Consider the following 17,854-nt stretch of genomic DNA (forward strand, 5'->3'; position numbering starts at 1 on the left):
TTGAAAACATCATAAGACGCCTTTATCAACAACTGTACTAAAAGCTGTAATTATATGCAGGCGAATATATAATACTAGTAGACTATATATAATCATGTTGACATGCATTTTGCTAAACACATTTATATGTTTATGGGCATTCAATTACCGACAACTATTATTAGGCTTGACTTGATGGCCACATTTATGGCAAAAGATATTTAGTTATGCAACCATGAAACGGAAACATTATAACAGAAATGCACAGACATGTGTCTGTATGTAAATGCAATATTTTCATTACTTAACACAATTGCTGATATTATTTTTAATGATTTTTTTCTATTACCGTTAGACAGTTGTATGTAACTAAACTAGTTATTGCCAAGACTTGAATGATTATTATTTTTACTTCTATATTTTCTATTCTCTTTTAATCTGTTTACACATTTGCCATTTCATTTTTGCATACTCATTATGAGTGCTTAGAAATTTCACATTTCATTTTTATGACATGCTACTTACTATTGTTTTTTTTGCAATAAATGCTTGTGGGCGTGACAGCTACTTACTTCTACTTTTATATGTCTGCTTTCTCTTTTTGGCCTGTCTAACAGCGCAGCATGTTGAATGTGTAACTAAATGTGGTATATAAGTATATGTATATATATATATATGTGTATATGCTTATTACATATGTGGTAGTTGTGCGGGTTATAAAATAGAGTACGCTCATATGCCGAATGCAAATATTGCATTTGACTAATGTGCCAACAGGATTTTTACGACTTAATGACTTGCAGTAAAGGTTTTGTGTACGATTATTTTACGGCTGGCAGTTAATAAATACAATTTTCAGTTAGCGCATTTTATGAACTTCTGCAGAAATGCCTTTGAGGTCATTACAGTTAGCAAAGGGTAATTGGCAGCGATTTCGTCGTGTGCGGCGTGAGTTTATATGTGCTATACATCATTAAATTTGCTGTTATGTTGACTCGTTTTACTTGGTGTATTTGAAAATGCAACTAGAGGAAATTTTCAAGCATTCGCGTTTATTTTCGTATTTATGAATGTTCTTTGATAAAATGGTAAATTTAAGAAATTAACTACTTCCTGAAGAAAGAAGCTATTCAAGTAAACACGTGCTTATCCAAACTATTCAATGTGTATTCGATTTTATTGTTCCAAATAGCTATTGGTTTTTGGTATGATTACTAATAAAGGGTTTCAGACACTCACTCTCGTGTGATTTCTTTAACCTGATGCTGGAGAAAATAATACGAGCTGCAGAGCTAAACAGAGAAGGTACAATCTTCTATAAGAGTGTACAGCTACTGGCGTACGCCGATGATATCGATATCATTGGAAACAACACCCGCGCCGTTAGTTCTGCTTTCTCCAGACTTGATAAGGAAGCGAAGCGTACGGGTCTGGTGGGGAACGAGGACAAGACGAAATATCTCCTGTCATCAAACAAACAGTCAGCGCATTCGCGTCTTGGCTCCCACGTCACTGTTGACAGTCATAACTTTGAAGTTGTAGATAATTTCGTCTACCTGGGAACCAGCATTAACAGCAATAACAATGTCAGCCTGGAAAGTAAAGTCCTCTCTCGACGAACAAAAACCAAACTCTACAAGTCCCTCATCATTCCCGTCCTACTTTACGGTGCAGAAGCGTGGACGATGTCAACATCCGATGAGACGGCACTAGGAGTTTTCGAGAGAAAGGTTTTGCGGAAGATTTATGGTCCCTTAAGAATTGGCAACGGCGAATACCGCAGACGATGGAACGATGAGCTGTATGTGTTATTCGACGACATAGACATAGTCCAGCGAATAAAAAAACAGCGGCTACGCTGGCTAGGACATGTTGTTCGAATGGATGAAAGTGCTCCAGCTCTGAAAGTATTCGATGCAGTACCCGCTGGTGGAAGTAGAGGAAGAGGGAGACCTCCACTCCGATGGAAGGACCAGGTGGAGAGGGACCTGGCTTCGCTTGGAATAACCAATTGGCGCCAAACTGCCAGAAGGAGGGATACGTGGCGCACTGTTTTAGACTCGGCTATAACCGCGTAAGCGGTGTCTACGCCAGTCAAGAAGAAGAAGACTAATAAAGGGTGATCCATTTCGAGGTTTCCTACCTTTTTAAAGAAAAACACGAACAAATGTTGGCCGCAGCTACGTCTCAGATGGTCCTACGATCTTGTAAAAATTAGCCCAACACGTGAAATTACATATGTGCTTACCGAAATGTTCGATGTGATGGAAGTGGCGCCCTCTTGTTGAAACCAAACTGTTGCTTTTCTGGATGGAATGCGAGCTCAGCTCTTGAATCTCTTCGGGTTGCTCTTCATCTCAAATGCGGCAATTTTGATTGTTTTGCCAGAAATGGGTCTGAATAGAATTATTATTATCGAAAATGTCCGATCTTCTTGGAGCTTTTCAAGAGCACATAGAGCTAATTGATTCGGTTCTTGCGCAAGCTGTATATGTACGCTTTCAAGTTAAGAACTCGATACGTTCCATACGTTAGTACGAGTTGCTGCTTACGGCGCCGAATCGACTCTCCACGGTCTTCGTTCACACTCTCAGCTACGACTGCTATATTTTCTTCACTATGTGCTGGACTTGGTCTATTCGGTCGAATAGTATCCAATAATGAATGCTGGATATTAAGATGGGTTATGGCGTTGTGAATAGTACACTCAGTAGGCCGATTATGTTGATCATAAATTGAGCGAAGCGGCGAAACACATTCTTTACAGAACGTGAATTTTCGTAAAAAATTCTCACAATTTGTAAACGTAATAGGACTACGAGTGTTTTGTCAAAAAAAGGCTATTAAAAGAGTACCACTACTTGGATCACCCTTCAAATAAAAGTTTTTTTGTGCTAGAAATATTATTGACTTCATTGATCACAGCAGCCTAAATGTTTTGGTACCGAACAAAACCTCTTCTTTCTTCCTCTAGATATAGCTTTTCCTCTCTCCTCTTTTTGATTTAAGACGTTTGATCGTACTTCAAGCCACTAGGAAAATAATGAAATCTTATTTCAAAAGCTTTAGTAAACCAGTAATTATATTATGAGTTTCGAAGCATGGATACCATCCGAAATCAAAAATTGTAAATTGGACCTCATAAGAATAATCAAAATGATTTTTTTTAAATTAATCTTAATCACAATTAATTACCTCAATTCCTAATTGCATTATATTGCATTATCCATAGTAAATCATAGTTTTCATAAAAATATGACTATCGAGAATGTAGTATACTATGATCTAAGTCTATCCTTCTTATTAAAGTATATAGCGATAGAAAGAGCAACTACTTTTAATGTTTTCCCAAATGAAATCGTTTACAAATTTGCTTTCCCTTTCGCTGTGCAAATAATCGTTAAGAAATTAATATTTCGAAACGGCTTCTTGTTCATTCATGGCGCCAAATAACAAATAAACTTTAAGCACAAACAGTCGAATAAGAAATTAGGTAAATAAATTGCAGACAGTCTGACAAGCCCTTAACTGCTTGAATTCTGTATATACGAGTACATATGTTTTCGCAAGGCCGCATTCGTCGGAGGGCGAGCATTAGGCGGTTGGTTGGCTAACTGCCTGTCCATCCGCTAAGCAATTTCATTGGCAATTAAAAAGTTCATTGGCTATTGTGTTCATTTAATATGCCAGCCAAGCCCACAAGCGCAACCGCAAAGTGCTCCTGCCGCTGTCGCTACTGTTGAAAGCTCATGCACATTGGAGTCACGCCGGTGGTGCCGGTGGAATACTGCCCGCAGGAGTTGAGTGGAGTAGCTGCTAACCTTTCATTTGATGATTGTGCGCTCTGCCTTCTGCGCGTCGACTGCGACCCTTACTTGTAAGCCAATCGAGTGGTGTGTTGTTGAATTTGTTGTTGTTTCTGCTTTGTGGTCGCTTTGATATTAGCATACGAAGTGTTAACTAATGGGTGCAAACTGCAAAATTCCAAGTGCTTCCACGTCGGCAAGCAATAAATACAACAATAACAAAATTGTAGACAACACAGCATTTCGGGCGCTACAAACTAAGCGTGGGAATAATTATTGCCACTTATTGATGTGGTAGCGGTTATGGCCACACTCTAGCGTTTTGTTCGATTTCAATAAGTGCTATTGTTGCTTTTTGTTCCCCCCTCAACTGACAGCGCTGATGACTAAACAAACTTAATTTACGGCAAGCAAAAATTCATTTACTCGCTCACAAGACGTCGCGCAACCGCGGCCGAGTGCCGCATTGAGCTTGAAAGTTGATTAAAAATATATAAAATTGGCGTATGAACAGGCCAACAAAAAGTAGCAACAACCACAGCAACAGTAATAACGTAATCTTGCAAATCATGCTTGAAATATAAAGAGAAAATTAAATAATAAAAAATAAAATAACGTGGTTGTGTGGGAAAAGGGTTCACTATCGTCCTTACAGCTGTGCGGTGCTTTGAAATTTTTAATTTTCAACATTTCAACGCATGCGCGTTGCCCCATAGTTGTTGTGTTTGGGGGCTTCCTTGGAAAAACGCATTTAAGTTAAATGATTGTGAGCGTTGAAAGTGTGCATATGTGTGGCAGTTAACTGCTGGGTCAATGCATATCCAAACACACCAGACATATAGTGAGCTGCGGAGAGCGCTTCAGTTGGTCCGAAGAAGGCGCATTGTAGCGCGGTCTGCACTGCTCCAAAAACTCATTAAGCTTCGAGTTGCGCGTGGTACGAATGAAATTCGCTAAATAGCAACAACAACAATAAACCTAATAAAAACACAAAATACTATACAGCTGGAGCGACGTAGCAGTAGCTGGCATCAGTCATTTAACAACTTTGACCATAAAACTATATACATATGTTTGTACGAGATCCTAAATGTACATACATAAAAAAAGTGAAACTCAGTTGCCTCAACTCTTGAGAAGATTGAGTAGACAACGGAGATAAATGAAGTTGAAGGCAGCGAAATTTTTGGGTTCTTTGCAGAGTGCAAAGTTTAGGCTTCAATTGCCACTAGCTTGCAAAACCACAGTTACTTTGGTTGTTTGTGCGTTAATTCGTTACGCGTCGGGACAGCATTCATTTTTTGTTTACCCTCTTTCGCGTTTATCGGGCCCAAGCGTCTGATATTATAAAGATATATTTGTGTTTGTAAGCATACTTAATGGTAGAAAAATCTTCCCTTGAAGAAAAAATGTATATTTTATCCGCAAATGCTGAGTAGTATATATTGACATAATAAAGCGAGGAGGGAATTATAGCATTAAATTTAAATTGAATAATTATTAATTTCTTCGTTATCTAACCAAAATTCTTTTAACAAATATTTCACTAAGATTTGTTAAACATGTTCTTATTGTTATTATTGAAATCACCGAATATCGTTACAAACCACATCAACTACATATTTCCTGCAGGGCTATAAAAATGCAGCAGCAACAAAATTCACGAATTTGATCTTCGCCAAAGTTAACAGTTAATTACGCATCGTTTTTCAGTTCATGACTTTACTCGATGCAGCCTCTTTTAAGTGTCTTTTATGTGCCACGTTAATGCATTTAATTTGGGAAATTACAAAATATATTGTATAAATAAATTATGCTTGCACATACTTGTACATGGTGCATGTTGTTGTATTTAAATATACTTACTCGTATGTGACTACATGCATATCTTTATGCACGTGGAGTTTGAAATTTGAGTAATTACATTAAAATTATCGACATCACATTTGCAATTAGTCGAAACATTATCACGTGCTTGTTATTGTGCAGAATTTACTTGGCTAATGAAGTTTTGGGTACATTAAAATAGTTAAAATGAATGAAAATAGTTACAGTGAATGCGCCAAAATGCATATAAAACTAGAAACTAATATCCTCGTTTCAATTAAGTGACTTATGTTTATACTCTAGCAACATATTTGATAAAGAGAGTATTATAGTTTTGTTCACATAACGGTTGTTCGTAAGTCATAAAACTATATAGGGTTATATATATACATATATCAAAATGACGAGTTAAAATCCGGATGTCTGTCTGTCCTTCCGTCCGTCCGTATAAAATTATGAAATTAAGATATCTTGACGAAACTTGGTACACATGTTCCTTGGGACCGTGAGAGGGTTGCTTTCGAAAATGGGCAAAATCGGTCCACTGCCACGCACACAAAATGGTAAAAACCGAAAACAGATAAAGTGTCATAACTAAGCCATAAATAAAGTTATAAAACCCACCCTCCAAATAGGTTTTTTGTATATATCTCGCAAACCAATAAAGCTATATAAACCAAACTTTCTGGAGTCGTTTCTCTCACGTACCCCATCACAAACCATATCTCAGGAACTACTCGACCGATTTCAATGACATTCTGTATATAATATTTTCTTGACACCCTGATAACACAGGTAAAAAATGGGCGAAATCAGTTTACAATAGTGATGAGCGATATTTCACTTTGTAAATAGCAGTGATTTAAAATCGCAATGAAAGTTCACTAATTTGAGTTCGATCACTGTAGCTATAGAGAAGTTCAGTGCTTTTGTTCGATCACAGTACATATAGGCATTCAGTAATTCTAATTCGCTCTCTGTAGCAATAGCAGTTCAAAAAGTAGCACTCACTGTTCAGTAGCAATAGCAGTTCAGGATCACAGTAACAGTTTCAGTTGCGATTTCTATAATTTTTGTGCGGTGATTACAAAAACATAGTACTATTATAAAGAGGAAAGATTTGTATGTATGTTTGTAATGTTTGTAAACTACTGTGCCGATTTCAAAAATTATTCTACCATTGCAAAGCTACATTCACCCCGAGTAACATAGGCTATATTTATTGCTAGAATCTCAACTTTCGGAAAATAGTTCCCAGGTGAAGGTATCAAAACAACTCCTTGATGGAGAATCTTAATCTGAAACTGAAAATCGTCTTGCAAGTCATTCTCTTCGCATCGCAATCTCGTGCCAGAGAGTGGAGTAACAAGCGCTCGCAGCTGCTTGCTGAACAAAATTTCAAAATTTCCAAAGTACGCGCTTGAGGGCCGAGTGTAGAGCGTGTGCAGCGGCTAGCAATCACTGAAATCACAGTGATTTAAAAATAGCTACATCGCTCATCACTATACGCAACAATCATGTGGAATTCAACTTCGAACATCGTCCTTTGAATTTTTATGATCCTTTTTCTTCATATCAAAATCACCGGCATTTGTGGTTTTACATATACTTTTATAGTATTTTATTATAAGTGGTTATTAAGGAGTTATTTTTTTTCATATTTTTAACAAAATTTTCAATACTATTATATAAGATTGAGGGGGCTATCTCCAAAGTTTCGTTCTTAATTAATTTTTCGTATTTATTTCAACATTAAATAGGAAAATCGCATAAATAATATATGTGAAATGAGTTTATTAATAATATTTCAAAAGATGGGCGGATTAAGCTACTAGGGGTGGTACTATAATTGATACCATTCAATATTAGAATTACTGTTTCAATCATTCTTACTGTTTCAATATTCATGGAATTTAATGAAAAAGCAAATATAAAACATCAAACAAGTTTATAAATTTAAAAGTAATTAAATGCACTATTTAAATAGGACCAAAGGGTGTCAGATACCATTATCGAACCCAGCTGAAAATAAAACAAATTTCATTTAAATCGATCAAGCCGTTCAGAAGGAGTTCGGTGACATACACACGTATCGAAGAATTTTTAGAAAAAAATGAGCTTTAAATATGTATTTTTAATCTGCTTACGAAAACAAATGTTCAAATCCTTATAAATCCTGTATATGTACCTCTCAAGTACATACACAGTTATGTCTGCATATATTTGTTTCTAACACTGTTTGAGTGCTTTGTTCTTATAGCAACACAATAGTGTTCGAAACACAACAAGTGACAATGCAAATGAAAGATATTAGTAAACACAATAAGCTAATCAGCTACATGCATAATATATATATTTAAAAACGCTTATACTGGTATAGGCACACATATATGTAAATAAGTGTTATACAATCACATCGATGTAGCGCTGCATGATTGCCACCTTTTCGAGATAGCGGCAACAAGTTGCACATCAATAGGCGGTGTCATAATTTTCACAGCAGGTGCCACAACTAATGATTTACTGCGCAGCAGCAGCCCAAATAACAACAAATACAATGGCAATGAACAAAGAACCAACGATAAACGCACAATCAGTGTAGTAACAAATGTCAAAGTGACAGCCATGAGAGCCGAAACGAAAGATACCTGTTTACTCACAATATATGGTATATTGTACTCACCAACTAGGTAGGACATACGACCTGCTGTTGTTGTTGTTGTTGCAGATGGGCATTTTAATGAGCAATAAAAAGTGAAAAATCTAAATTCAATGTGGCACTTAAGCGCGCCACACAATCAGATTCTCGTTGATTGCCAGATAAGTTAGCGTGCTTGTTGTTATCGATCGCATACACACACACATACAAACACGTGCACCCTAGTATATGTAGTTGTGGTTACCGCTGGAGTGGGCGAACCTTTGATCTGATCCGCTTTGATTTGGGTGTGATGATGTGTGCTGTGGTGCGGACGATTTCAAACGGTTTGCATGCCGCTGCAGCCAGAACGCACAGTGAGTGGGCAATGTATTCGAGTTGGGCACAGTAGTGCCTTCCTCGCAGTTGTATGATTTGTTAGCCTCACCTTGTTTTCAAGCATAATTTGCCGTTGCTTCCATTACCAGTTTTTTTTACCGAAGTCATTTTTGTAGGCAGCAAAACCGTGGCAAATTGCTAGACAATAGGCTCGTTGTTATTAAATGAAAAGAAATTAGTGCGCAGACAGTTTAGCGACGTCCGAGTGGCGCCACAGTCATCAGAGGGTATGGAAGAAACGCCAAAATGCATAAAGAATAAGGTTAAATACGAATCAAGCGCCACTTTCTCTCTCCCTTACTTTCGTCCAATTTCCACATTCACTGCACTCTTTCAGACAAAACCGATTTGGATTTGCTGTTGACGGCTACCCGGTGAGTTGATGATGGTAAAGACTTTGATATCAAGCCGTTTGTGGCGGTTCAGGGAAGGGATTAGCGCAGTGCTGCAATAAGCAACACACATACAACCTGATTTTTGACCCGTTATGCATGTTTGTTTGTATAGACATTTGTAGTTCGAACTCGCTTTGCAATAAATCGCAAGTCCATTAATCGATTAATCAAATTAAATCGCAGACAATTGAAGTAAAGCGCATTTTTTTTGCAATGAGTGCCATGCTGTTTTGTTCGTGTTGTAAGGTTATACTGGGGTATGAACATACGAACTGCTATGTCCATACAGATTTTAGTGTTTTATTTGCAATATTACAGCTGCACCATAATTGCCTCAATTAAGCTTAAACCTGCACAGTTTCTTGTTTTCAACCATTTCAACCATACGGTGCCTTGGCATGCCCAGCAGCGAAATCTTTGCGTGTTTGGCTACGAAGCACCTGCCGAATTGAGTTTCAATAATAATTCTGATTTAATATTGCAGCTTATGTAAATGCAGTGTTAATCCATTATTAAGGTGCCAAAAATGGCAATATGTTCATTGGCATTATGACTACCGTTAGAAATCTAGAATCTCTATAGTTGTAGAATTTGCCAAGAAAATATTAATATCAGTAAAAAGTTTTCTTGGTTGACTTGTTGCACATTTAATATATCATAGAAAACCTCATCACTATTGGCAAAAACTGGTACTGGCGATTTTCACATACTTCTCTTCAGGCTAATTTTTCATATACAAATTCATTCGCGAAAATAATTTGTAGTAATCACTTCATGCCATGTCTTGATTATAAGGTGTATGCATAAGAATCTTCAAAACACGCTTCCGCAGCTTCTGGGGAATCTTTAACGATATGTGTGGCCTCGCATTTCCCGATCGAACATAATTCCATTTCTTTTATACAAAGCTGGTCGATTCTGAACGATTCAAAAGATTCAAAATAAAAAAAATGTGTCCGTCAACCCTGCTTGGCCAACGTTTGAATCGGCTCCAACTGATGCGCCGCCCACCTTTTTCGTTTGACGTTGTCGTAAGCCAGATAATTTTTCTAGATCGATTTTTTTGGATTTGAGTAACGATTCTATTCATATTCTTAAGTCAGCTATTGAACAAAAATAATCGATTTCTTTTTACTAGATCTATTATTTCAAATTTGGTTAGAGTTGTCGTTTCAGTCGTACATTAATATGGACTCCAAATAACTTTGTTTTGCAATAAGACTAAGTGAATCATGAAGACATTGCAATTTGGAGATATTATTTAACCTGCATTGAAGAATACAATGATAATTTTCCAGCAGGGTTCGCTTATATAAAACCTAAAGAGTTGAGCATGTAGAGAGACAAGCGAAGAGAGACGCAACAAGTTTATATTATTCTTACTTTGTTTATTTGTAGTTGTACTATGTTACTATAAACGCAATTAATAGCTGTCTTCAAATCCTTACTAATGTCGAGAACCACAAATATAATATATTTTTAATTTTTCTCTATTTGAATTATGCTAGTTGTTTGTTCGATATTTTGGAGTTAGTTAGTTAGTTAGAGTTTCATAGGGTTTTGTAGTTTCACAGTTATTACATCTACTTCTCGACTATCCGGCAATTGCGATGAAAAGGAGTCAGGTAATGGGGACTCTGTATCCCCAAAGAGAAAGGATCGCGTCCATGTTAGGGTTGAACGGTTATTTGTGATAACTGTAGAGGGGCACAATAGACATCAGGTCGCAATGCGTTCCCTAACTCTTAACCTACATACATATTTCTTAACAATTACGTAATATATTTCTTTTGAAAAATCGTCGATTGAAATTCGAGAATTCAAAATAAAGTATAATTCTCAATATCATTTTACTTATATTTTCCAATTAAACATTGCAAAACTTATGATTTATTATATCCTTGCCTGCTTTCTTGCCTTTTGTGATCCTTTTTCCATAGAAGCACCAAATTTATGACCCACTTTCGCTACGAGTATGAGTATATAGAATGATTTAAGCACGGGCGGTGATCACTGATCTCCTTTTCCACTTTTCTTACAGTGTAACAGCTTGTTTCATTAAATTCATAGTCATTATGCTGGGAGAATAGTGGGTTAACGATACAAGTCAAGCCTCTCTGGTTCACCTTGATGCCAGCTATACGAGATTTACCAGTAAGTGGTTTGTTAAGTTGGTGGGTTGATAAATACACACTCAGATACACGACTGCAATCGTGTAGAAGTAGTTACATTGAATAAGAGTACGTAATCGGCATTAGGCGCACGTGAGCGAGCGCCCACAGCATGCTCCATTGAGAATGGTGCGCAACTATGTATGCCAAACAAGTTGAATTACCTTGAAAATTGTGCGTCTAAACGTGGGCAATTTCTTTTAATTTAACTGAGTTCTTTTGCTCATTTTTATCCAGTCCAGTGTAAGGGAAAGGCTATAATAGGAACCCATAAGGTAACACTGAGACTACAGAGTGAACAGGAGAGAAGGCATGAATATTGAGGGAAAAGCGAAATTCTCTAACTACGTTCGCGTTAAGATCTCTGCTGTACGTACTTTGTTGCAACTCGACGCAGTGTGGGCTGACGCTCAGACGTAACACGCAATTATCTGCAAAATAGTAGCTTCCGCTAAAATTTTACTATTCCATTGGCGTAGTTTGGCGAATTTATCTTCTTTTTGCGAGTAAATTATTATCGAGCAATTGGTTGCCAATCTACGTAGTCCGACTGTGCGCTGCATTTTGCAGCACTTGCTAAGCTGCAGCAAGCCAGAGCGAACGTGTAAGGTGCGATGGAAGCGGATGCAGAAGAGAAGATGTTAATTTCGAGGCATTTCAGTGCTATTAATCTGCCGTTGTCTTTTTTTTGGCGCAATGCAGTAGCTGAAATTTGTGGCTGCCTTCCAAATATCTTTACGGTTTTCTTGTTTGTCTGCGGCAGGTAGTAAGCTGGGTAGACGGATTGCCAATTGGCAATGTCGACTTTGGGCCAATGAAAAACGCGCGACTACCGTGCGGCAGATCTTCGCTTGTTCGTCGTTATTGTTGTTGTTGCGGTAGTAATCGCAATTAATGCAATTACCCAATAATCAAATGCTCAACCGGCAGCAGAAGACTCGTCAAGCAGGCAGGCAGGCAGGCAGTCAGTAGTTAGCAATTTTCCCGTTAAAGTGAACTTGAACCGTTGTTGCCGAATTAAAATAAATGCAATTGCAATCGCAATTTCGCGCCTGCCACCGTTGACCGTTAGCGCATGTTGCAAACGTCTAAATGATGTTGCCTCGTTGCATGCGATGCAGTGGATTTCGCGTTGAATTGTAATTTAGCGATTGGCATTGCGGTTATTCGTAATTCATACGAATACCATGGAGGAGGAGGATGAGGAGCAAATACATATGTATAAATGTGGCATTTAATGAATGTGCGCCTGTGCAAACGTTTCAACAATTTTGATTTATTTAGACAATTTTGTCATTTATATATCGTTTTAATTGTAGGTTAACAGTCGGACAAGTAAAATGGCGGAATTTACTGCTTGACACATTATTAATTAATAATTCATTATATATGTTTGAAAATTTTCTTGTTTAATGCAAGTGAATTTCTTGCTGCGTGGCTATCGACTTGTTGTGGTTTGCATAATTTGCTGCAAGACAACTTTCAATTATTTTAATGCTCGAATGCTTTTATTGGAAAATGCAAATCACTTTACTTGAGGTAATGAAATTATTGAACTAATTTTATGTATATATAAGTAAGAGTAGAGGTTATATAAATATAAGAGATATTATATCTATGTATTGGATTAAATTGAGTTTTACTTATTTTAGGGAAAAAATTAAAATTTTTTAAAAAACATAATAAGTTATTTAAATATGAATTATAAAACTATGTATTGGATTGAATTGTGTTTTACTTATTTTAGGGAAAAAATTAAATTAAAAAAAAAAACCTAAGTTATTTAAATATGAATTATAAAACTAGGCAGTAATATCAGTTTTTATATTGTAGTTAATGAGATCACTAAGCTTTAGTCATTCAACCGAAATATTTACTTTAACGTCAACATAACTAACAGAATTCACTCATATTCATGTTATTAATTTTGGGAACAAGTTTTCTCGCATATTTTATTGATCTCTTTCTCATAAACCGACCCGTATGATATGTACGGAAAGATAAATAATTATAAAGAATATAATAGATTCTATATTAATATCACCCATTTTTTATCAAATATGAGGTGATAATATAACTGGAATTTTCGTTTTTTGATAAAAATATGTATATATAATATGTATGTACATTAGGGTGGCCCTTAGTTGTATGGAGGATAAAAAAAGTTTCTGGATTCTCGATCGCACCCCCTAGAAATATGCGAATAGTCCAAAAACTAGTATATACAAAGTTTTGGGTCAATCAAAAAAGGTTTAGAGGTTGCGCAAGGAGCTTGAAATCCTGAAAAAATAAGAATTTTTGCCATTTTTATATCTCAGACTTCCATATTTCAAAGTCACACTATCCCTTACTAGTTTTCCATACCGTAATAAGATAATAAGAATAACATTCGATCCGTTATAACGGTATATCACGAGCATGCGACGCTTGAGAATGCACCACATTAAATTTACTTTCGTATTTGTATTTCTGTAACTCTATCATCAATCGACCGATTTTTAAGATTGTGGTAATTTTGGAAAGGTAATAAAATGTAGATCTTATTACGGTATGGAAATCAGATAGTGTGGCTTTGAAATATGGAGACATAAAAATGGCAAAAATTCTTAATTTTTCAGGATTTCAAGCTCCTTGCTCAAACTCTAAACCTTTTTTGATTGACCCAAAACTTTGTATATACTAGTTTTTGGGCTATTCGCATATTTCTAGGGGGTGCGATCGAGAATCGGAATGCTTTGAAAAATAAGGGCCACCCTTATGTACATATGTATCATTCGCTTTCAGGATAGTCCCCATTCGATGTTATGCACTTATGCAAGTATCCAATTGTCGAAACACTTCTTAAACTTAATTTTTGGGATGGTCTTTGGCACTTTCACCTATGTTTGTAAAATGAAGACGGATATTCTCATATTTGATAGAAAAATGTATATACAATTTCGTCTATTTAAGAATCTGGAAAGTCACATATTGATTGATAACAGAAGTTAAATGTCTAGTATTAAAATTTATAAACATAAATGTGTGGTAAATATAGCCGACTAAATAATTAATTATATAAATACCTAATATTTAATATATATAATTAAATATTACATAATCTCAATAGCCTTTCAGAACATTCTCACACTCTAATTGGTATACTTGTATGTACGAACTGTAGGTAATTAAAAACCATGGTGAGAAAGCAATTACTTCGAAAACCATTCATCAAACACATTCTGGTACCTTTGACGCCTGACTTTCAGATTAAATGAAGCAAGGCAACCAAATTCGGCGCCAATCAAATAGAAGTACATTTTTACCAAGAATCTCAAACAAGTGTCAGGATTTACGATCTTTCGTTTCGCTTTCGCAAGTGCTGCTCGGCAATGAAGTCGAAAATCTATATCCTCTACTTCATGTATCTTCCTTTTGGTTTTTGAATCCGGCGCTATTTGGGATCTTAATGACTTCCTCTTCTTGACTCTTCGAAGACTCCTTTTGGGCACTGTTTGGAGAGTTGTTAGTGTGCGGCGGCGATTTGAAATAGAATGAATCAAAAAGTCGGTGTAGAAGTATGAATGGATAATTGGTGGGGCAGATGCATGATGAGGATTTGCTACTACTACGTTGGTTAGATTTGTTTGTTGTATGCAGTAGTTATTTGTTTGTGAGAGGAAATTGAGTTGGCGTAGCATTCAAAATTAGATTTTGTGAGCAAATCAGAATTTTTTTATTTTAACGTATAGTGCTTGGCGAACACCGTGTGTGACCAAGTTCTTTCGGTGTATTTTGTTGTATTTCTTCTTATTGAACATAACCAATTTGTATTCAGATCAGTTTGAAATTGGGTTGCCCTTCGTGGAATATTCTCACGCTTCTACATCAATTTGTTTAACTATCTTTTGATTGAGCTTACCGCAAAAGGTTGCTTTCAACTGTGAACCACTTGCCGTTAGTATTAATCTATCTTATGCATATGCTTTTTAATTAAATTTACATAGATTTCTAAGTTATATAAGTTCTACAAGCAATTTTTAATTTTCTGTCTTACTTTCATTATAGGATCATCCTAGTCTGCGTGGCACACCGCTGGCAATGTTGGCTGCTCAATGCAATAAATTGTCTAGTAAATCTCCACCGCCGCTTGCCGATGCTGCTGTGGGAAAAGGTTTCCATCCCTGGAAGAAGAGCCCCACTTCACCGTCGAGTAGTGCAGCTGGAGGTCAGCACTCACCATGCACCATCTCTTCCGCTTCTTCGTCATCGGGTTCTGGTTCGTCCAGCAGCAATTTGGGTTTGAGCGGGGTCTCATCGGCTGCCTCTTCACGCAGTCTGCCGTCATCCGGCATCAATACAATGGTGAACATCACAGCTAGGTAAGCACTTAATGCTATGTAACTTAAACCTTTACACCTTCCTTTTGTTATCCACAATCCCACCAAACCACCAATTGAGCAACGATACTTATAACTGATAATAATTTCAGCATTTATCCTTACAGTCGCCCGATATCTTCATCCTGTGCTGCTGTCAGCAATCCCTCAGCTTATGGTAGCGATCTGTACTTTCCGAATACGAGCAGTCCAAGCGGTGGCATGGTCTCCGACAATCACCACATGCATCAGGGTTTATTGGGCAAAGTGGAGGGCGCTACTTTCGGTTCGGTCTACTCACGTCATCCATATGATTGGCCCTTCAATGCGGTCACTGCATCAGCACATAAAGCGGCTGAGGCAGCAAGCGTTAATTCCGGCTGGTGGGATATGCACAGCGCTGCTGGTAGCTGGCTAGATATGGGGGGCGCTGGTATGCACTCAACCATGGCCAACTATGCAACAGCCGCCGGCTCGGACTACTCATCTGCGCTGTCGCATTCGCTCTCCAATACGGCACATCTGTTGGGCTCTGGCCAACATTTGCTGCAAGATACATACAAGAGCATGTTGCCCGGTCAAGGTGTGGGTGGGTTCTCGCTACCACACAGTTCTCCGTCGGCTGCCGCCACTGCGGCCTCACCGCAAGCATCAACGCCGTCGACACCATCGCCGCGTTCACAAAGACGTTACGCCGGTCGCGCCACATGCGATTGTCCGAATTGCCAGGAAGCTGAGCGGTTGGGACCAGCTGGTGTGCACTTGCGCAAGAAGAATATACACTCGTGCCACATACCGGGGTGTGGCAAAGTGTACGGCAAGACTTCGCATTTGAAAGCGCATTTGCGTTGGCATACCGGCGAGCGACCATTCGTTTGCAATTGGCTTTTCTGTGGCAAACGTTTTACACGCTCCGACGAGCTACAACGTCATCTGCGTACGCATACGGGCGAGAAGCGCTTTGCTTGTCCCATCTGCAACAAACGCTTTATGCGCAGCGATCACCTAGCTAAGCATGTGAAGACACACAACGCTACTGGGCAAGGTGGCAGCATGAAGAAGGGCTCATCGGAGTCATGCAGCGATTCGGAGGAGCCTGGCAACCAATCGGGCGAATCAAATGGTCTGAACGGTAGCAACGGACAGCAAACTGGTAACGGCAGTCATCCCAGCACGCCCAACTCTCATCAGTCCGGCGGCGGTGGCAATACAACACCAACTGGTGGACTGTTGGCCAGCGGCTTGCATCTGTCATCACCACACAATATGTCTGGCGGTTCCCCAGTCATGCTGCACGCTCAGCAACAACATCATCAACAGCAGCAACAACAGGCACAAGCCCAGGCGCAAGCACAGGCGCAGGCACAAGCGCAGGCGCAGTTGCAGCATCATCAGCAACAGCAACATGCGCATGCGCATTTGCATCATCACCATCATCATCATTTGGTTGGCAACTCGGCGCCCAGCCCGGGGCTAGATCATCACAGCACTTTGGTGGATATTAAGCCACCAATGGTTTGAGGGTCATTGGGACCCTTTCTCTTCACCAATTGAGGTGGCTATCGGAATGGGTCCAACGGTCTATTAATTCGACAACTAATGCGTGGCGTGAGGATTACATAAATATGGAAAGAAGGTCAAATTTGCAAAGCAGCAGCTTAAGCATGGGTTAAGTTGAAACATGTTGACATACAAACTCTATTGTAAATAATGCTTGTAACGATGTGTTGTTAAAAATATAAAACAATCAAAAATGCTAAACTCTATGTACAACTACCAAACTCTAAATAATATAAATTGAAATGCTCTTCGTTTCAAGTAAGCGGTAGGTCAAAATTTTGTAAATAGCTGCGAAATACATATATTGAAAGACCAGTGTTGTAAACATTAAGAATGTAAATTGTTCAAAATTGTTATGGAAAAGCGACACCACAAATATTCAAAAGCATAGTAAATAACAAAATGAAGAACCAAACAAGAAAGCAAACTTTCAGCAAAAATTAATTATACTTATTCATTTCGAAGTAAAATATCACTTGTAGTAACGGGTAATGAATAGAAAAAGATTTCTAGTCCAATTGATAGAAAATAAACAATTAAGTGTTGCATTAACTCAGCTAGAATCTGCTTATCGAAATGCTAAGCCGATAAATTTTAATCATTTGAGTCACCCTGTATTTGGCATGTGCTACTTCTACTTTTGATAATACATATGTACGAATATTATGGAATTCTTAAATATAATGCAATAACGGTTAAATGGAAATTTATAATTTAGCG

The 17,854-nt window shown here is 37.9% G+C and overlaps 1 protein-coding gene across 2 annotated transcripts in view; it reads left to right on the forward strand.

Annotated features, from left to right (window-relative positions):
* LOC105213943 (transcription factor Sp9) overlaps positions 1-17,434 on the forward strand; it is a 54,045-nt gene extending 36,611 nt beyond the window's left edge. Inside the window, exons 2-3 of one of the 2 annotated variants that reach the window (XM_011187058.3) lie at positions 15,264-15,577; positions 15,688-17,434. In XM_011187058.3, coding sequence (XP_011185360.2) covers positions 15,264-15,577; positions 15,688-17,095 — 1,722 coding nt within the window. In that variant the 3' untranslated portion in view covers positions 17,096-17,434. The remainder of the gene's footprint in view (positions 1-15,263; positions 15,578-15,687) is intronic. The other variant, XM_011187059.3, reaches the window with a different exon arrangement.
* The last annotated feature ends 420 nt before the right edge of the window (positions 17,435-17,854 follow it).

This window comes from Zeugodacus cucurbitae, chromosome 5 (assembly GCF_028554725.1).
Source record: "Zeugodacus cucurbitae isolate PBARC_wt_2022May chromosome 5, idZeuCucr1.2, whole genome shotgun sequence".
Lineage (NCBI taxonomy): Eukaryota > Metazoa > Arthropoda > Insecta > Diptera > Tephritidae > Zeugodacus > Zeugodacus cucurbitae.